General features: G+C 39.9%; 1 protein-coding gene across 5 annotated transcripts in view; it reads left to right on the top strand.

Annotated features, from left to right (window-relative positions):
* Window positions 1–20,394, top strand: part of nlgn4xa (neuroligin 4 X-linked a) — a 69,110-nt gene extending 48,716 nt beyond the window's left edge. For 4 of the 5 annotated variants that reach the window (XM_061067060.1, XM_061067061.1, XM_061067062.1 and 1 more), the window contains 3 exons: window positions 10,088–10,273; window positions 13,105–13,894; window positions 19,500–20,394. In XM_061067060.1, coding sequence (XP_060923043.1) covers window positions 10,088–10,273; window positions 13,105–13,894; window positions 19,500–20,394 — 1,871 coding nt within the window. The remainder of the gene's footprint in view (window positions 1–10,087; window positions 10,274–13,104; window positions 13,895–19,499) is intronic. The other variant, XM_061067064.1, reaches the window with a different exon arrangement.
* Window positions 20,395–21,873: the final 1,479 nt, after the last annotated feature.

Raw genomic sequence — 21,873 nt, 5'->3', positions numbered from 1 at the left:
CCCCACCTCAACCAGCGAGTACAGATATAAATAATGTGTACTTTTACTTGAATACAGGATTCCAATCTGGAGGTGACATAGCCATTAGTACCAGACAGAGAGCTCCTACCACCAGAGTGTGATTCTGTCCCACACCCGATGTTCTGATACAGAATACACGCTGCACTTCGATGTGCGTCTGTGCCCAGAGCTGGCTTGCAGAGATCAGAAAACGAACTCGCTATTCATTCCCTTTGATGCCGTGAAACCGACATCCCTCATCGTCAGAGCAAACAACACCAGGAGAAAGCTACCGCCGCGTTACTGGGAGAGGAGTCGCCGCTCATCAAAGGCTTTCTCACTGAAAGTGAGGGGAAAAACTCCGACAACAGATGCATACTGTTTACCTGCTTTGAAATCGTCGCCCAAATAATTAAACTGGGCAACATCTGGGCTCTGCTGGCATTGTATGAACTATTAAGTGGGGGGGGGGGGTGGGGATGGCCATGCTCCCTTGAAGTGACTCATTTAATCTTGTCCATTGTTAGCTGCCTGTTTATTGTGCTCTTATAACGTGATCTGAGAACATACAGGGACAAGATATAATACTAATTTACTGCAGCTTTTAGGAAAGTCAGGCGTTTACCATATATAAAATAGCAATTTCATTAAGTATAGTGTATGTTTATGAGGTGGTTGATTCACAACTTTGAAAATAAAGATAATATAGACTCCATTCTACAGCTACAATTACACACAGTGGGTTCTATTGTTGTTATCCCGTTATAATATAAAACACCATTTCATATATTAAAATGAAGAAAAGAAGCATGTTGATGATATCGATGTGCATCAATACTAAAATTGACTTTGGGTTAGCCTAGAGGCGATTGGTATGTGTTTACAGAGGTTGTTGATAGTTGTTCAATCGTGATATCAGCTTTGAGCAGCCTTGAGCAAGCATCATTTCAGTTTTCCAGTTTTGCAACAACTGTCGGGCAGAGAGGTTTGCAAACGAAAAGTTAAGCAGGTGACATTAGAAGAGACAGTGAGTGGATGTAATGGAAAAGGTGTGTTTAGACGAACAAAATTAGAGATATATTCCAATGAAGCCACTGCATTGGAACTGCAGGGGCGCCATTACCAACTTTGGAAAACAAATCGAGTCTAAATCAACTTTGACCACATTGTGGTATGGTGATGGCCAATCGGCAAACAAGGAACTGGAAGGTACAAGGATTGTCACTGTGATATACTAGTATCATAGTGCTCATATTGTGTCTCTCGTATACCTGATGTTACAACACAACAATTCTAACAGTCGTGCATGTGTTTATTTGCTACAGTTGAGGTGTATACTGCTGTTAGAAGTTAATGTTTGAACAGAAATATCAAACCCCGGTGTTGCAATCCTTGCTCAAATGTCCACAGACTAAAGGTGCAAAGAAGGAGAATGAGAAAACTGTGGCACTGGACGATAAGATAGGATAAAAGAGATTCAGTTTTTCAGAAAGAGAGTTGAAAGAATCAGGATGTGAAAAGAAACTCACTTCTCTCTGTATTTTTACAGGCATGTATTATTTTCCTCTCCTCACATATCTGTTAAGAGGTCACAGGCTATTGATTGCATGTTACGTGCTTTTGGCTGACAGCGACTCTGCAGAGATCCTGTTGTGTTTTCACCTCCCACTCTGCCCTCTGCTTACGTGTCTTTACCGCCACTTTGGGAAAGTAATAAATAAATAAAACACTCCAATTGACGTGGTAATTAACTGTGTACAGCACAGCAGGACAAAACTGTGTTGTTGAACAAGATAGATGACATTTAGTCAAGGCAGCCCTGTGTCTTTGTGAGCTCTTTTTAATGAATTTGGGGGGCTTTTAGAAGAGATATATATATATATATATAGACACTGGTATAATCCTTTGAAATTACCTCAAATATTCCTGGTCTGTGGTGAAGGGAGGTGAGAGAAGAGCTTCCCTAACCACAGCTAATCTTCAATTTAAATGTCCACATTTGTCTTTTTCCGCCATTATCATAATGTCATTCTGAGTGACTCATTGCTCTGCTGTCACCCAGAGACTGTCACCTGATGTGACCCTCAAATGCGCCAGTGTGGGCTGATGCGCTCTGACAGCTGTGGTGTGTTTTTTTCCACCACTGCACTGTCAGTCAGGAGAGGTTATGTTTAACACCAGGCGTGCCCCCGTGTGGGCTTAATGCCTCATCCTAATTACAGAGCCCAGCCACGAGAAAACACTCGGCTATGGTCGTCTCCTTGTCACCTTCCCTTGTCTTTGGTGACTGTGCTCGGAGCCTGTCTGACCGGCCTGATGGGCGGCGTAGAATGTGACGGGCAGGAGGTTTGGCTGCGGCTGAGCTCAGCTGACCTTGCTGAGTTTATCCGAAACCATTCCCTTCCCATCATTCCCTTTGATAATTAACATTTCATCTGGTAGCCGCGGGAGGAACACTCTGGACAGTGAGCACAATTACCGGCTATTACTCTCACATTGTCAGGGTGCTTTGCCTCTCACCATAGGATGATAAAGGACTTCTACTTGTTTCCTTGCTCTATTAAAGTTATAAATGAATCGAAATGGGTTATTTGCTGCTTTTACTTTATTTTTTAATGATGCCAACCAGGTTTCCCAGAGTGAGAATTGAGAAAACCGAGGCTGCTCCATTTACAACTCCTGAGGGCGGACTCAATGGATGTTTGAGCTTTTATGGCTAAATTATACTGTCAGACATTTGTGCTCGCACTGTGAACCAGAAAAGTGCATCTGTCGGTATGTATTGAGTACTTCTATTGTGTTTAGCAAAGATGCAAATTCAAGATGCACTGAATCAAACATTTTCTTTGCCAATATTGATGAAGTCGAGGGTATCCTGTTAATATTGATTCCTGGTCATACACTGTATATAAAGATAGACAATGCGCAGTGTGAGTGATAGTATAAAGACTATAATCAGAGTATTTCACCACACAAGCCTTGTGGAGTGAGTCAAAATAATCTATTTATCTATCTATATATGTTTTATCTATTTGATTATGTTTTTTCTTTATCTTTTTTTCTCCTGGGGGGGGGGGGGTGCTATATGTAAAATGGGCCAAGGAGTGCTGTTTTAGTAAAAAGTGGTAACTGGTCTAATCTGGATAAAATCTGGATGAAATTCAAAACCACTGTATTTACAGTCGGACACATATTCATTTCTATTGGCTAGATTACAAATTCAATAACATTCTGTTTGAGTGTTCCTGTGCTACATGTGAATCAGAGTTGGCTCCTCAGTGAAGAAGGGTGAGGTTATATAATGTTGCACGTCATCAGTAGATCTAAAGCAATTGGCTGTAACCCTAATGCAAAAATAGGATAAATCATGTGCATGGACTACAAGCAAGATTGATGTATCATCAACTTCACAGGCTCACTCGCCCACTGAGGTCCCAGCTCTCTCACCTGCATATTCCCTACAACTGATTAGGTAGTGAGATAGGGAGAAGAGAGCAGCTAATGCAAGTGTACTGTTACTTCTCCTCCATAAGTAATAATAAATTATGAAATGCTGTAATGTTATGCATTCTATATCAAATATAGCTATAATATTCCAAACGATCTTGAAGAATACAACAAAAACCTGCATCTTTGTTTGTTTTTGCAACATTAGGGACATTTCTCCATTGAGTGATGTAATGACTCATATGGCACTCGGGCCTGTGAACATGTTGTGCTCAAAGCTCCCAGCGTTTGGCATTCCGCCGGGTCACTGTCTGTCCGTGGAGCTCCGACGCCACTTCACTCCGTCATCTGTGTCACTCCTGTTGTTCTGCTGTCATCTGATGCTCCGACTTTTAAACTTTGAACTGTGTGCAATCCCATGCAGTGGCATTTAGATCACACTGGTGGTATTTTCAGGACTTGGTAAAGAAGCTTTTTAAATTTCAACTCTGATATTTGGCACAGATTAAGTCAGTGCAGCTGCTCTGAATGGAACTGACTGACGGTGATTTAAACCTGAAGCAAACACATTTCTATTGTCAAGTGGAAATCGCTCATGTCTCCAAAATGCCAACATATAGTTGATTTGTTAGATGACCACATAAATTTGGACTTGTGCAGGTTAGAGGAGTATTTCTTGATCTTTTTGTAATTCACCAAGCTGTCTTTAAAAGCCATCGCACCAAAAATAATATTTTGGTTTTGAATGATCCACTCCAATCACGCATTTAAAGCTGGAGCACAAAATAAACATTAAAGGAAGAATGGTCAAAATCAAAGCAGAATAAATCAGTATGCTGTAAATACAATGGAATGTGCTTTAAATAAATCCTTAGATATGCTGATGTTAAAATTTCTTTGAAATTATACTTTTACCTTAAGGTCAAACAGTCTAAAGTTGTGGTCAGGTGGTCAAGATGGATGGTGGTTATATAGATAATTCAGGATTCTTGGAACTAGATTGTCATCCTGAGTCATGGATAAGTGTAGAGCTTACCTCAACCAGGAGCTGTGAGTAGAGAGAGGGTATGTGTCTATTGTTTTCTATAAAATATTTATAATTATGCACAACAATCAAAACAATAATAATAATTTGGCAGAGAGCATATGATATATTTAATATTATCAGTCTGACCACTACAATAACGGTCTTAATATGACAGCAATAATTGTAGAAAATTATATTAAAAGTAATATAAGATCATTTTTGAGGGGGGAAAAGTGTATTAATACTTAGAATAGTCTTGCCACTGCTAATGTAATTTATAATAATATCACCAATAATGAAAACAATAATAAACATCAATATTTATCATCAGTAACAATGATTATTGACATTAAGGTTTAAATTAAGTTGGTGAGAAACACTTGGTGAGAAAAAAGTTCAACCATTTTGATGGTTTCAAATACGTATTACATTTCAATTTTGGTAGTGACCTGCCGCATCAATGATTAAAATTGATATTAACTATTATAAGAATATAACCTCACAAAACAAAGCTTTCAGTTTCTCCGTCACTCCACCAAGAGTTCAAAATCAATCGGCAGCCATTCCTGCCACGGTTCAGTCCAAACCTTGTGCTTGTGTCCACTGTGTGCTTTTCATGACTGACCTACATTAAGCCCCCAGCCCCTGTCAGGGCAGCATTAATACAAATAGCGGAGGGAAGGGATTATTGCTTCCCCCCTAGAGCAGAGGGAGTAATGCTGATGATGAAGCGCTTCCTCTGGGCGCAGAGAGAGATCACAGTGTCACTAACAGCACAGGAAAAACCTTATCTGGAAACAATAATAAGATTCAGTTTGAGATATCAGCCAGAAAATATTAAAGCTGTTACATCCTGTTTGAGATCGTAGGTTTTTTGGTTGGGACATAAATGTTACAGGCGAGTCATTGATTTAGTTGGATGGATACACTACACAAATCTGCATAGGGCACTAGAATCCATCGGGAACCTGTGATAAAGTCACATGATTTATTTCCACTGAACTCCTGAAGTATAGGTCAGGAGGCAGGAAGAGGGAGAGACATGTATATGTTACGTGTATTAAAGAGAGTGACATATATATGGTATGCATATAAAAAAGAGTGACGTGTATATGGTATGTATTTAAAAGGGAGTGACATGTATGTGCTACTTATATTATTGTGACCTTCCTATATCATTAAGGAAACGGCTCTGTCACCAGTTTATAGGACACGGTCCTGGCTCAACTTCACTGAACACTTTTGGTCTATAAACATTGAAGAAAAAACATGTCAGTGTACCAGGATGTATTTGATGTTTCCTGTTAGGAACATAAAGTACAGTCATCTGTTATTCTGACGGTAGCTAGATGACAACATAACGCATCAAGGATAATCTTCTGGTACTGCAGATTGTCGAAAAACTTCCGTGTAACTATTGCTCGGATGCATCTGGGAAGTTGAAATTACTTCTTTGTTTTACTAATAACTAGACCTGCTTGTCTGTTATGCACAAGCTGTAAGTCACATATTATGGGCTTCCTCAGCAGATGGTGTCTCCTCAGTTGACCTTGCTATTTAACATTTTTTTTTAAATATCTAAAAAGTTGCAGTCGCAGCATGCCACAGGGAAGACTCACATGTTTATGGATAAGAATGACTTCAGGATGCTGCTAATTAAATGCAAAATCCATACAGTTATTTAAACCTCAGCGGAACAAATCCGTGTATTTTTGTGAAAAGTTAAATATGACGTTGTGTGACCTTGAAAGAACTGCTCACATCTGTCTTCCATATTTTTCAGCTTTATGTTTGCCCGTGGGTGGAGGCTCTCTAGGCAAAAGGAGTTTTAAAATAACAAAGATGTTTCTGTGAAATCAATCAGAGAGTGTAGTTGCTTTCAAGTGTTAGTATTGCGTTACACTCAACAAGCATTTGTGGCTATAAGTAGGATTGTGGAACAATTTATTTGAATTTCATTTTATTCCAATTCCATTTTACATGTACAGCACCAAATCACGACATACATTATCTCAAGGCACTTTACGTAGTAGGAGAGAAAGAGAGAGCACAGAATGGAGGAGAAAAAAACAAAAAGTTGTGACACGTGTGTGTGTGTGTTTGTGTGTGTGTGTGTGTGTGTGTGTTTTACGTGGTGATCCCATTCTACTCGTTATTTCATGTTTGTTAGTGGAAAGGATAAACATTGTGTTTGTGTAATTCATACTGCAGATTGTTTTTAATTGTGTTCCGTTTAAAAAATGGTGGGCCTGTCAGTTGTTTTAAATCAAGAACATGTCAGTAGAATGAATAGTTTTCTGAGCACCAGTATGAGCCTACTGCATCTCAGCCACTCTCTGTCTCTCTCTCTCTCTCTCTCTCTCTCTCTCTCTAAGTATGAAGCGCTCCGATCTGACTCATAACTATCTACACAAACAATCTGCATATAGAAATCTTTCTGACAAATTTGGAAGTAAAAACGGAGATGCGATTGTTTAAATCTTATGTAAAAAATTCATATTTAACATGTGAGTCAACGTATACAAGATAGTGTTGGCACAGGCATCTAATTCAATATCTTAGTAATTTTTTGTTGTATTGAGAATAGGCTGAATATACAACAAAAATAGCACAAAAACATTGCATTTTTTTTCATTAGTGTTAACAGCGTTTAATGGATAAATTCATTAAAACCTCCATTAAGCACAGGTCTGTAGAATTGAAGCACTTCTCATGTGTCTCTGTGAATCAAGATATTGCAGATATTGTATGTCACACTATACCGGCACATTAAGGCATACATTTCCTTAAAGATTAAAATATTGGATAAAATCATGACATGAAATATTGGCAATATATTGATTTGGAGCATGTAGCGTTAGTAGCATAGCAACTGAAGTAAGACTGACTTTGTCCACATACCCGTCAGAGGTCAAAGTCACATCCGACGGTGTTCTGATGTTTTTAAGGAGGCCTGGTTGAGTTTATGTTCGCTCCACACACTGACACGTAAAGGTAACATTAGCTAAACAGCCTGACATGATGTATTCAGGTTAGAGGAACAGATTGACAAGATGTTCATGAAGTTCGCTGCAGAGTCACAGGAAGAATGCATCTCGAAATGTTTGTCATTCAGGCGATAAGCTTGAAACAATGGCATGCTGTGCTTAAAAATGTATTCCAAAAAATGCTATAATAACACAAAAGCTACAAGTGTGTCAACAACGGAGTTGCCACAGGATGATTAGCTTCTTAAAATCATACTTTTGATGCAAAGTTACAATCCTGCACAGGTTTATTTTATCACATTTATATTTCTTTTTATTCCTACATTTTTTTGTTCTTCTTTTAGGCCTCTTTGGTTTCAGATAAGTCTGTTCTTTGGACGTCCACGGTGTGTCTCCAGGCGACAGGCTTAGTTATGTATGCACTCTATTTTCGGAAACATAGTGCTTTGAAATGAAGCTTTGACTAATCTTCACACGTCCTGGGGAGCACCTGGTAGGCATGCTTCTCTCCCCGGCTCCTTTGTGGTTTCGGTTTTGAGAGGAGATGGGAAAACATGGGGGAGCCGAAGAGAAATGAGTGAGAGTGAGGGGTGGGGGGGTGGGAAAGGTGGAGTGAGGAGATGTGAGGGCCAGGGCCTGTTGGTCATTCTACAGGGTGTATGAGCCTGCCAGAGGCCTTGTAATCCCCCCCGCCCCCCTGCCCTCCATCCCCTCTCTATCATCTCCTCCACCTCACCATGACAAACCGGATCTGCTCTTTATCAAACAACCTCAGGCTACCTCTCCCCTTTTTCCTCCTTTCTTACCCAGCGGTCCTCATCCCATTTGTCATTTACACTGCCTCGGTCTTGGTCAGCTCACAGGGACAGACTGTTGCTGCCAGGCTTGGCCGCCGAGCTCTCAGGCCTGGCAAGGAGGAGCCACCAGTTCCCCCAGTGGCATCATTTAGAAAGCCACTTAATGGGTTTAGGCGCATTTGCTAATTTGTCAACAAGTTTTGGATGTGGAACTCACTTCCAAGCTGGTTGGCCTGGCACTTGGCTGGAAGGGATCACCACTGGCCTACGATTTCTGGAGCCATGGGTGAAATCAAATTAAAAGGGAGCGTGTTGGTGCTTAAGGCTGCAGAGCTTCATGCTGAATGGCTTACAAACAAGCTGATGTACTGACTAATTATCAGTATTGTCCTGAGTCTCAATGGAGACAGATTCAAGGGGTATCTCAGTGGAGAAAAGAAGATAGGCGATGCAATAAATTAACCTTTTCTCTTATTGTTGTTTTGAGGATGATCAAATCTGTCCTCACATTTCTCATACATAATTAACATTCTCTTCACTGTTAAGGTAGTCTTATTCACAATTTGCGATTGTACTTCCGCTTGTCAAAGCAATTTCTCAGATGATTTACCACATGTTGTTTAGGTTTTCAACTCTTTGTAGGTCATTAACTTGGCATTTGGTTAAAAAATGGGGTTTATTCATAAAATAGGGGGAATTTGGAGTCTTAGATTACTTTTCTTCTACTACTGTTTTTATCTGTTTGTGTGTAAAAAGGGAATTACATACACACCATAACAATCAACCATTGTTGTCAATTCAGAAGTTAGATACAATGTCCAACGAAGAGTTCACGTTCAATCTCCATTGAGATAATTTCAGCATGTGCCAATTTCATCCATTTGGCCCAGTCAATATGTCAGGTCTATGGAATCAATATAAGTCCATATAAGACACCATTTAATAAAATATCTTATTTGACCTTGTACTTTTGATTTAATTGTCTCTGTAAGTCTGTCAGTCTGTGAAACAGGAGAGGGAACCTAATGTTTATTTTTCTTGACAGAGACAAAACACAGACCAGACAGACCAGTCATTAAAACCAGTGAAATACAGCCACAACATATTATCTGTCGGTTTGTGAAAAGTCTTATAAAACACTGAATTCAGGCCCTTTAGGCCTTAAAACTAATGCACTTCATTGAAATTACACACTAATGAGAAGACAGAGTTTCTGCAGGCACACCAGCGGGAAGATCAGCTCAGAATTGGGAAGTTAAGAACAAAAAATGTTTAATTTCAAATAGATTAATCCATTCATCCAATTTTACGCTGCTTTGTTGGCCCAGGTCACATTCACATAATTAGTTATTAGGATTCTTGATATATTCTGCTGACATGATAACAAATATGCAACAGAATTAAAGTGAGTTTGTTCATCTGGTGTCCTGAGGCTCTGTTATCCAACTAAATAGTGAAGTAAAGTTTTGCACTTCAAACAACTGGCTACATAAAAGGCTGTCATCCATCAGAAAAGCTCGGTAAAATGGCCGTTTAAAGTAGCTAAGGATCTATTAAATAATTTTTTTTTATATTGTTATAAAATAGTGAAGACCAGCCAGATAAATTTAGATGAGGGTGATGATCCTTTCTTAATTTTACCAATTCATCTCTTAAACGGTAATGATTAGGGACAGTTTAGGCCTCAGGAAAGGCAAGAGAATAGCTGGAGGATAACAGGGAAATGGTCTCTCCGCTTTTGTCTCAGGTTTACATCTATTCAATCCCAAAAGCCTTTCTGAAGTCAAGTTGAGATCACTTATTTCCTCTGTTTGTTTCCATCAATCCAGGTTTTCTAAGCACAGGCGACCAGGCAGCCAAGGGCAACTATGGCCTGCTGGATCAAATTCAGGCTCTCAGGTGGATCAAGGAAAACATCCAGGCCTTCAAAGGAGACCCAAAGAGAGTGACCATCTTTGGCTCGGGCGCTGGAGCATCGTGCGTCAGCCTGCTCACCCTCTCCCATTACTCAGAAGGTACGTCTACTCGCTCACAGGCATGCAGAGGAACACAGATTTGCTCACAAGCACGACACCCTTTCATTATTTTTGCAGAGCTTGCTGTATCTGCGTCCATGCTTTGATACATTGCGGGTGTTAAATCAGGAACATGTTTCAAAGTGAGCTCTGGGATGTAAGTGTTGTTTGATTCAAGGGAGGTGTGATGAGCAACAGTTAAACTCCAGTGACACAGAGTGTTTTTGATCTCAAATTCCAGTTTAAAGCGAGGGCAAAGGGAAGTCGAGTGTGATTCACATATTCAGCCTTTCAAAGTTTGTGCACAAACCTACATGGAAGCAGAATCAAATTCTTTTCTCTTAGGTTCAATTCATTATTTTAAATGTATATAGTACCAAATAATAGCATACATTATCTCAAGGCACTTAAACAATAATAGCTTTTTTTGCTGTTGGATCCTGCAGCTCTAGAGAAAGAGGTTATATCAGCCATGCTTTATCGTGAACATAGTCATGGTCATGCATTTTATAGATATTGGATAATCTCTGACCTTTGATTTTCATAGTCTAAAGTGGATTATTTTGACCTACTATTAGTTTCAACATTAGGAAGGCATTTCTACTGAAATATATTCCCTCTAATTTCCCCCTTTAATACAAATGACCTCACGACCTTGGCATTAGCACCGCCTTCAGGAACTGTCAGTTCAGTAAAATCAGTATAGTAAAATCTGATCTTAATAAATTCAAAAACATAAGAACAACTTAGTTACCACTATATGTTATGACTAGTTAAAAACAAAAAACGCAGAGGGTTATGCTAAATAAATGATAATAATTATAGAAATGTTCTATATTTTCCAAAACTTGGGAAGTCCTTAACCTTGATGTGGGAAGAGCTGGTCTGATTCATTTCAATCATTCATTGATCATCATTCAATCATGGGTTTAAGTTGACAATGAAGCATTTCAGATTCTCAAACAATATACATTTATTTTATTTGGTTGAAATAAAACACACAGGCAAAAGAAAGCAGAGCGGGAGCACAAAAACACACATCCGCCCCAGGTATTTTAGTTCACTAGTCAGTAAATCAAATACCGTGCTCTGTTTCTTTCTATCAGATAACTCCTGACATTACTTTCTATCACCACATGCAAAGTGTCCAACCAAAGCTTGTGTTCATTCAAGTGTGTATCCATGCCTCCGTCTCTAAACATCTGCATTGAAGGAGAAGGAATGAATGGGAACAGACTCTGTATTATCATAGTGCATTTGTATTTGTATGTATTATTAATAAAGGATATAAATAGAGGAGCTAAGACTATTGTTTACTTTTCTGACTATCATGGAAAGGCACTAATGAATAGTTCTGTGCAACCTCAAATTTATACAACAGGTGAAGAAAATCGCCTGTCCCGTCTGTCGGAAAAAGAGGGGCATTTGGAGAATTGAATTTGAAAAATGCTGCTGCAGTTCCCAGTCCATTTTTCTCTCCATGTGGGACGAATACAATCTTTGAGAAAAATGCACCTTCCCACAAAATCGACCTTATTATATTGCTGCTGGAAGTTCTTTGGGTTTACCTTAGAGGCAAACAACTGGGAGGGAGATTTCCCATTTTCCTCTCGGCCTTGTGTTGCAGTTGTTTGAACGGTTTCATCTTTCTTCTTCTTGTACCGGAGGGAATAGGAATGGCTTACTATAGATTAATATAATGTTCTGATGGGCAGCCGTAATGACCAAGAGTCAACAGCGCTGTGCATTGCCAAGCATCTTTGGCAATGTATAATACATCACTATGAAGGTTACTGCTCCCTTAAGCATTTGCTCCTGTAACCTGGAGCTCTGTTGGGAAGCTGCTATGGAGACGATAACATCAAGGCATTCAGCAAAAAACACTAAGTCATAAAAGGTTCTCAGTCGCTCGGTGTGTACAGTTTTGTAGTTGACATCTGACTTTTTAACTGATACTCGACTAGACTAACAGCGGCAGCAGTGAAACCTTGTATGCAGCTTACAAAGCCTTGTGGGAAATGTCTTCATTATGCTCCAAACATACTTTTCAAGTCGGCCTGATTGAGTCACAACGTGTTTGCGTGAGTATAAATAGCAATCTCTGAAACAAAAAGAATACACATAACTCCCATGTTTCTCGTTGTGTAGCCTACTTGCTTATTGGCAGTCCATGAAGCTCGCGCTACCCATTCAGGGATGTGGAAAGTGCCTGAGGTGCTGTTGCTAAACAAATAGAAAATGTATTTGGTTCATTAAGGACACACATATGTAACGTCTGTATTCTGAGTCATCCTTTCATTTGCCGAGAAATACATTTATGCTGCTAGGAAAGGAGAGAGGGAGAGAGTGAGAGAGAGAGAATTTTGAGTTGGACTGTGCTTGTGCTGGAAAATCAGTACCCAAATGGGTGAAATTTATATAATTTGGTTTCATGGTTGTGCGATTGTCATTTTCATTATCTGATTGCCAATGTCTTCATACATCCAACCTAAATCCTTCCATTAAGGTTGGCTTAAAGCTGTATTGTCACTAGTCTGTCACAAGCAGACACACACATGTGAACATGACAGCTGCCGCACATGAAATTGTTTTTAAGACCTAAAAATGCCATTTTGTTATGGTGTTAGTCAAAAACACTGCTATCAAGTTTGTGTGAAGTTCGGTCTTTCTATTTTTCATCTCTTCAGCGCTAAACGTGTTTCGAAACATGCCAATTGCCATGCTTTTTACCCAATGCAGTGTTTTCTGGTTTTTACCTCACATGAAGCATTGAGTCTTTGCTGCCAGCATTGTGTGTATGAGCCTTCCACTAATACCCGCTCCACTCTCAGATCTGTTCCAGAAAGCCATCATCCAGAGTGGCACGGCACTGTCCAGCTGGGCGGTCAACTACCAGCCTGCCAAGTACACACGAGCCCTGGCTGAGAAGGTGGGCTGCAACATGCTGGACACCATAGACCTGGTGGAGTGTTTGCAGAACAAGAACTACAAGGAGCTGATCGAGCAGTACATCACACCCGCAAAGTACCACATCGCCTTCGGGCCTGTGATTGATGGAGATGTGATCCCGGATGACCCCCAGATCCTAATGGAGCAAGGGGAGTTCCTGAACTATGACATAATGCTGGGGGTCAATCAAGGGGAGGGGTTTAAATTTGTAGATGGCATTGTGGACAGCGAGGACGGGGTGTCTGCCAACGATTTTGACTTTGCCGTGTCGGACTTTGTGGACCATCTCTATGGATACCCGGAGGGAAAGGACACCCTGCGAGAGACGATCAAATTCATGTACACAGACTGGGCGGACAAGGAGAACCCGGAAACTCGACGTAAGACCCTGGTGGCTCTGTTCACCGATCACCAGTGGGTGGCGCCAGCAGTGGCCACGGCTGACCTCCATGCCCAGTACGGATCACCCACCTATTTCTACGCTTTCTACCACCACTGTCAAAGCGACATGAAGCCCAGCTGGGCCGACTCTGCCCACGGCGATGAAGTGCCATACGTGTTTGGAATTCCTATGATTGGTCCCACGGATCTCTTCAACTGCAACTTCTCCAAGAACGACGTGATGCTGAGCGCTGTTGTCATGACCTACTGGACTAACTTCGCTAAAACAGGGTGAGCACTCATTTCCTATGTCCTACTCCTTTCTTGCATTTGTCTGAGAATTGGTTCACTCAGAAATGCACAATCATTAGCATTGAATTTGCTTTCCTTAGGTCACCTGCAAACACACTGACTCAAACACATACAGCTGGAATCTCTACAACTTTAGATTGGGCATTAACAATACAAATCCACAATCTTTTTAGAAGCTCTGTTAATATGATAACATCAGAACTTTTCTCCTGATGTACTAACTTACAAAAGTATTTGTTAAGTATGCACGAAAGGTTCAGTCGCTCAATTTATTCATGGGAATCCCAATTCTTGTTCCCTTTCAATTCAACAGACACTGATTACAGAAGACCAGAAAAAAATACCACAATAAACAAAGCAGTGGATAAAACAATAAACAATTGTTTTTCTAGGGAAAGAGGGCAAAGAAACCATTTAAATCAAAGCACACTAAATTAACATGAGAATGAATATAAAATCCTCGTCGCACCCTCCATGTTTCTGGTTGTGTTCACATGTGTCTTGATGGAGGGAGGGAGGGAGGGAGTTAGGTAGGGAGGGAAAGATGGGAGGGAGAGAGAGAGAGAGAGCGAGAGACTGTTCAGTATGTGTGACAGGTGATCTACATGTACAGCTTAAACATGAAATCCTAGGAGCTATTACATTATACACCATAATTTACGTGGTGTATAATGAATACTCAGAGGAGAGTACTTGATTCTCCCAAGACAGATTTGAGGTGGGGTATCAACACATAATTGGTTGTGATTCGTTTTTTAATGATTAGCACAAAAGTCAAAGATATCAAATGGAAGTTAATAAAACACATCAAATCCTCCCCTGATGCTGTGGAGGTGCCGGATTTGATAAGAGGAGCTGCTTGCTCTGTAAATGTGGATTATGTTTTTGTTTCACTTATCTTGGGATTATGTATCTGGGTGTTTTTAGCCCAGTTATACTGATAAATTCACTTAAAGGTGTATACATCAAATCGTGATCAGCTTCATAGTTAGTAGGCTGCTCTCTGTTTCATGGTGATTGGCTGACTTATAGACATTTTGGGAGGACTCTATTTTTCCTCGCTGCTCTTTTTCCAGTTTGTTAAAGCAGCAACTGACGGCTAATGAATCACTGGAAGTGTTGCCATTTTTCAACTCTCCACCACTCTTTGCCAAGTCTCTTGAGTGAATTGTGCCATTATGATGTCTTGAAACCTTTTCCTGATGGGGTACAAAGGAAATGGATAGTTAGGCACAGGGTGGATGAGTGTGGTTTTGTGTGGAAGTATGGGTTTGTGCCACAGAATGGAACCAAAACAAGGTTGTAAAGACTGATATATTGATGTTAAACTGATGAGTTTGATCGATATCACTTTAGCAAATACGTCTGAAGAAGGACTCACTATCGACTTCAATTGTATTTGATTCGGCTGCTACACAAATTTACCCATGAATCTCCAAAAGTGTCTAACTGTGACACCTGGGTAGATTTCTCACTAGCAATCCATATCAAGATCTACATATCCTTAACCCAACGTTCGAAACATGTAACCCAACCTCAATATTCACGAGATATCAAACGTTTCTTATGCAAGAATAAATTATACACACAAGACCTAGTTTCATCAGATTTGCAAATGCTCAGTTTGAAAGCTTGCCTGCGCTAAATATGTTACTAAGTGCAATCATGTCAATACATCAGAAGTTCCTTTCAAATTCAACTACTGAAAGGATGGTAGCCTGTCAGTGGAAACTACCACATGCAATATGAGAGAGGGAATAGCTCTCTGCTTCCTCCACAGCGAAATAACATTATGCCCAAATAAATATTATTTTCTGATCAAAGCTCCTGAAGAAAATTTGTGCTATATTAAATATTTATTATTAACTGTCTTCCTACTAAATACTCTTGACTATTTCCGTGGATAGCATCACGGATGTTGGCGCAAATTAGCATTATTGTCTAGTTATATTTTAGCTGGGAATGTTGCTGGCTCCACCTATAACATTATGATAGATCTCTGAGCATATAGTAGATGCATGGGGAAAACTGAGGAGAGGTAGGAATAATTGTTTCTTTACATATTGTATGAACACTTTCCCACATGTGCCTTGTGTTGACCATACAAATAAAGTGAGAGACAAAAACAAAAAATTTTTTTTTGCTGTATTTGAAATCAAGCTATTTAATAAATGATAAAATCAAACACCAGAAAAAAGTCAGGAAAAAAAAAAGATTTGTGATGATTAAAAAGAAGCTAATTCAGGAATATAGTTAACACTGAATGATGGAATTCACTTACTGGAACGATATGTAGTAGAAAGTAGAAAATTTTTGTTAATTTAAAAGTTAATATATGATTCATATTTAGCCTACACATTTAAATATACGCATATCCAATATACATTTATAATTTATCTGGTGTCAGACAGTACAAGATAACACATTATACATATCCAAAAGCATCTGCTCTAACACCCTGGTGACAGGTATTGTAACTGTGATATTTCTGTTTTCATACCGCTGTCACATTGAGGAGCACAGAAATAGAACCGATAGCAGGAGTTATTTAATCAACAGATTGGAGGCATGATGGGAACATATGCAAGCAAGGCATGTAGTATTCAGTTCAATTAGCATGTTAGGCCTCAAGCATTTCTCGGTTTTATTTATTTTCCTTTTTTTCTTAGCAAATCAGCTGCAAAGGAGCGGCATATTGGTCCAGCATAAGCTAGAACTGAGATAACAGGAGTTAAGTGAAACCCTTCCACATTTCAGCAGTGCAATGTGTACAATTCCATATGCAGCCACCAGTTGGAGGAAGCAGAAAGCAGCCACACTGCTTTATGGCTGAGTCCAACTGGTAAGAGGCTAATTGAAGTTGTTGGAGGCCCCCAGAATATACTGGAGAGACTATACAATGGTTCTCTTCTGGCCTGGGAATGCCTTGGGATAAGGGACTGGAAAGCTGAGGAGAAAGCTCTCACATTTGAGCAAAACTATAGATAAATGTTGTTGTCTAGACTGACATGTATGGAGTCAGGTCAGTGGCTCTGACTGAATCATCCCCGCATGGAAACACTAAGCTCAGTCAGGTAGGACTCTGGAGGGAAAGGAAGACTCAGGGTTTCTGGGCAGATGCGTTGGTGGATGCAGGACTGAAGAAATGCTATATGAACAGTAACAGCACTATTAGCAAGTTTCAGCATAACTAAAGGCATGGCTGCTAAAGAGTGAGCAGAGCACTAACAGCATGCCACAATGAACATAAAGAGTGAATTGCATGTGCCGTAAGAAAATGTAGTCATCTCACATATTCTCACGTTAACACTTTTCAAGGTCAGCTATGATTTAAGCTGTTTGCGTTCACACATGTACCACCTTCGGATAAAGTAAAATAAGCAGGACCTGCAGAGTCCAGTACATGATAACAGCTTAAGACATTTAAGAAATAAAAAAACAGCATGCTATTATATTCTGAAAGACAGAAAACAGTCCAGCATTAGGCTGTTTAAAGAAACACTAAACCTTAGTGTGTTGATCTTTTTACTTGCTGAAAGTTAATGGAATGACTCCTGAACTGTTAAAGTTACTTTATCTACTTATGGATGTAGTACTTATGGACTACACATGTAGTACTTATGGACTACATGTGTGTGCTTCAATGCTTCATTCCTCCAGAAAATAGTTGAGGATGGTGCCAAATGAAGACATTTTTTTCCTCACAGAACATTTCCATGATTGGAAAGTATTCAAGGAACGTGAGGCCATCTTATCTGTGTTGAATCACATGAACTAAACTAAAGCTTCAGAAGTGAGTTCGACCCTCTGTGTTGTCCTTGAAAACAGTCCTGATGGCATTTGATCCTCTGTGCAGTAACCATAAATGTGGGCTTGTGATTGGGTCTTTATTGGCTGGTTATAATAGCCAGCTGACACATGTAGTTTCATGAACACAGGAATATACCAACCCTGAGCAGATGGGTCATTTCCAACAATATTTTGGGCTTTAACAAGATACGCTATTGCTTCTTTTTCAATCTCATAGAACGGACTAATATTAAACCTAAAATTACAAATATAACATTTTTACTGTAACATTTCAGTGTTCAGTGAGGTGAATGGAAGGAGTCCCTGAATGTTCTCCTCATCACAACATATATCATATCCAGGGCTGTGCAATATGATCAAAATCGAAATTTACTCATTAAAGAGGCTTTTGCATATCTCTTGATAGTTCTTCTCTCTCTCATCCATGGACTATCTGTACTATTTTACATGATTTTTCCATGATGCCTGATTTCGTTATTTTCAGTCTGTTGAGGTGATCTGCCTGCAGCATAAATTGCAGATACCATTTTTCTGGTATGTCTAAGTTAAAGTATGACACATATGTACATTAGTTTTCCTATATAGTTACATAGTTATATTGTTTGCGTAATGGTTCCAACCAATTTTGTTATAACGTATAAATGGAGGCAGAAGACCACACAATAATAAAAACATGAATATATGAACCTGTGTATTATTTGAATAGCTTAGTATTGAATGCACAATAACAGGGTAGCTATGTTTATACATGGCACTAGGCCTAGTTTAATATAAAACACAACTTTATACAATATATATAGAAGGGGGTCCCTGCTCCATCTCTCCATCAGCTTGGGGGTCCTTGGTCTGAAAAACGTTGAAGACCCCTGCTCTATTCCATGTATATGCAGTATACTACACCACTACTTGGATAAGTGCCCTTGTCTACACTTATCTATCCAAAACCATTTTCAGTAACACATGTCAACGCACAAATATGCCCTCACTGATTGTTTGCCTCTCATACACGTAAACGTTCATCAGAGTTTCTGTGTGGCCCTCCAAATGCGATATGTGACTCAAGAGGAGTCCTCCCTGTCGAGTATTTAAATATACAATCCCCCATTCACACAACAGCCCACACACATGCATTTACAGACACACAAACACCCCAGTGTGTCATCTCCAAGGTTGTTGTCTAGCCTTTTCTCCCCCTCACCCCATTCGAACATAATAGAATCACTGTCACAAAGATGAGAAAGGCAGCTGTGTTCCAAATTACAAAAACTGTAGAAAAGAAAGAAAAAAAAACCACATGTAGTATAAAACAGAAAATTAAGAAAATGGACAGAATACCTGGATGTATCATTGGTTTGTAGCATACTCTGAAAATGTTGTTCGCTTCTGCATTCAAATTTTTTATTCACCTGAAAAATCCATTAGATTTAATGTGAGGGAGAAGAAAAATTGAAGAAGGCTATGACTTTATTGAGTAATGACTCATCTGTAAATGTTACAAATTACTGCTAAGTGAATCTAATGGACAGTTATACTGCTGACTTGTATCATCGGGCTGTTTTAACATCTTCTGAAGGATGTTCTAGTTTTACAATAAATGCCTGTCATTAAATAGGTCATTATGTTTTAAATGGTAATGAAGGAACAGACTATATTTAGTATCCTATTTATTATTTTGAGATGCCATGTATACATTATCCAGCTTTCTGTCCAAAACTGTATAATATAGGTACATAGAAGTATTTCATCTCTTCTCTATTGTGTTTTCCTCTTTCAGGGATCCAAACCAACCAGTTCCCCAGGATACAAAGTTCATCCACACAAAGCCCAACCGGTTTGAGGAAGTAGCCTGGACCAAGTACAACCCCAAAGACCAGCTCTACCTCCACATCGGCCTCAAACCTCGAGTCCGAGACCACTACCGAGCTACCAAGGTTGCATTCTGGTTGGAACTAGTCCCGCATCTCCACAACATCAATGAGTTCTTTCAGTATGTATCCACCACCACCAAGATACCCCCACAGGACACCACGCCCTACCCTTACACCAAACGGTTCCCGAACAAAATTAACTGGCCGTCCACCACCCGTCACCCAGGGGTGCCGCCTGCTAACACAAAACAAACCACCGACCAGCGCAAGAGCGGTGACCTGACCGACGAGTCCACCGTGGTGATCGAGACCAAGAGGGACTACTCCACGGAACTCAGTGTCACCATCGCAGTCGGAGCCTCGCTGCTCTTTCTTAACATCCTCGCCTTCGCCGCGCTGTACTACAAGAAAGACAAGCGGCGGCACGATTCCAACCGACGTGTTCCCACGCCGCAGCGCAACTCCGCGCCTACCAACACCCCATCCACTGCCAACGACGTGGCCCACCTGCAGAGCGAGGAACTGATGTCACTGCAGATGAAGCAGCAGCAGCTGGAGCTTGAGCACCACCACGAGTGCGAAGCACTGCAGGTCCACGACGCGCTACGCCTCGCCTGCCCGCCCGACTACACCCTCACCCTGCGCAGGTCACCCGACGACATACCCCTGATGACACCGAGCACCATCACCATGATCCCAAACTCACTGGCTGGCATGCAGCCTCTGCACAACTTCAATACTTTTGGAGGCAGCCAGAACAGTACCAACTTACCCCACGGCCACTCCACCACACGGGTATAGCTCTGCTGGGACAGGAAGAGCGGTGGATTCCCTCTGGGCCGGCGACTTACCACACAAGGCAAACATTAGTGACTGACTGTGTGAAGCACAGACTGCAAAGTCTCAGCAGATGCTATTTTGCTACCATGCCTTCTTGAAAAGTATAAATAGTATAAATTGATCATGAACTCATGAAAATATTCAATGTGAATGTTACTATAGTAATAACTCTATTTGGAGCTAAGTTTCATGGAAGGATATTGAGGAGTTTTACCAAAACAACAGGCAACCAGGGGATGACTGTTAATATTCTTATAATACAAGATGAACAGATTCCGAGTGACAGAGAAGAGACTTTTTGTGCCATATAAACACAATAAGAAGACAGTGGCAAAAGTTGTTGAAAAGCAACGATTGAACAACCGGAACATCATGAAAATATGATCCGTCATGCATCAGACACCTGACTTAGGCACACAATTCTACACCCCAGCCTGAAATGTATTTATGAAAACTTTGTTAAAAAAGAAAAAAAAGGAGAAAAAAAAGGTATATAGTTGTGTGTGGAAATTTATGGATTTAAAGAAAAAGAAAAAAAAATTATATTCAAAGAGCTTCTGTTGTTTACATTTTGGCTGTTTCCTTATTTTTTTTTCAGCTTGCTGTTTCTGTTGAGGTGCTTGTAAATATATTAGAACATCCTTCATTCTTTTCTTTTCCAATAACAACCTGTGTTTTATTATTTTTCACACAATGACCAAAATGCGAACACAATCCCATCCTTAAAGAGTTGCACTTTGGGCGTCTGCAGGTCATCACATACGGTGCTGTCTTGTGTGTTGCTTTGTGTTCACTCTCGAGACATTGCATGTCCAGGAAGAAGCTCTACTCTATATTCTCAGACACGTCCCCTGTCTGAACGTGAGGACTGACTGGATCTCATCACCTGCTCTCATTCTGTTATGCTTGCTGTACTTTTTCGTTGTGGGCTTTTTCTGTCTTGCAATCTCGGCAATGCCTGAGCTTACAGTGTGACCAGCAATGTATTATTTAGAAATAAAAAAAGGCAGTGATTTTTTTTTTTGGTATCACTATTAGTTGGATATGTTTGTAAAGAAGTGTTTGTTAGGTATTTCAAATTGTCATATGCTAGCAATATGTAAAGTATTGTGCCAGGCTTGTGATATTTTGGGCAAAAGCAAGTGAATGTGTAAATAGTAATGATATTATTATAAAATTATAACAAAGTAACCATTAACTCTCTTTCTGTTTTGCATCCTAATATTAAAAAAATGGAAGTACATCCAGAAGGTTTTAAGCTACATTTGTAAATTCTATAAAAGATATATTCTTGACATTTGATCCCTAAACCAGTCAAGATAACAAGGGTTTTAATATAGTGTTTTAAAATCCTTGGTTTGTCTTATATTTGTTTGCAGTTTTGCCTTAAGTGATAATAGAGATATTTCTGGCTGGACACCTGTATGAACTTTTTCTGCA

This window comes from Limanda limanda, chromosome 23 (assembly GCF_963576545.1).
Source record: "Limanda limanda chromosome 23, fLimLim1.1, whole genome shotgun sequence".
In the NCBI taxonomy this organism is placed as follows: Eukaryota; Metazoa; Chordata; class Actinopteri; order Pleuronectiformes; family Pleuronectidae; genus Limanda; species Limanda limanda.
Note: the sequence above shows the minus strand (reverse complement) of the source record. Positions and strands in the feature narration are given on the sequence as shown.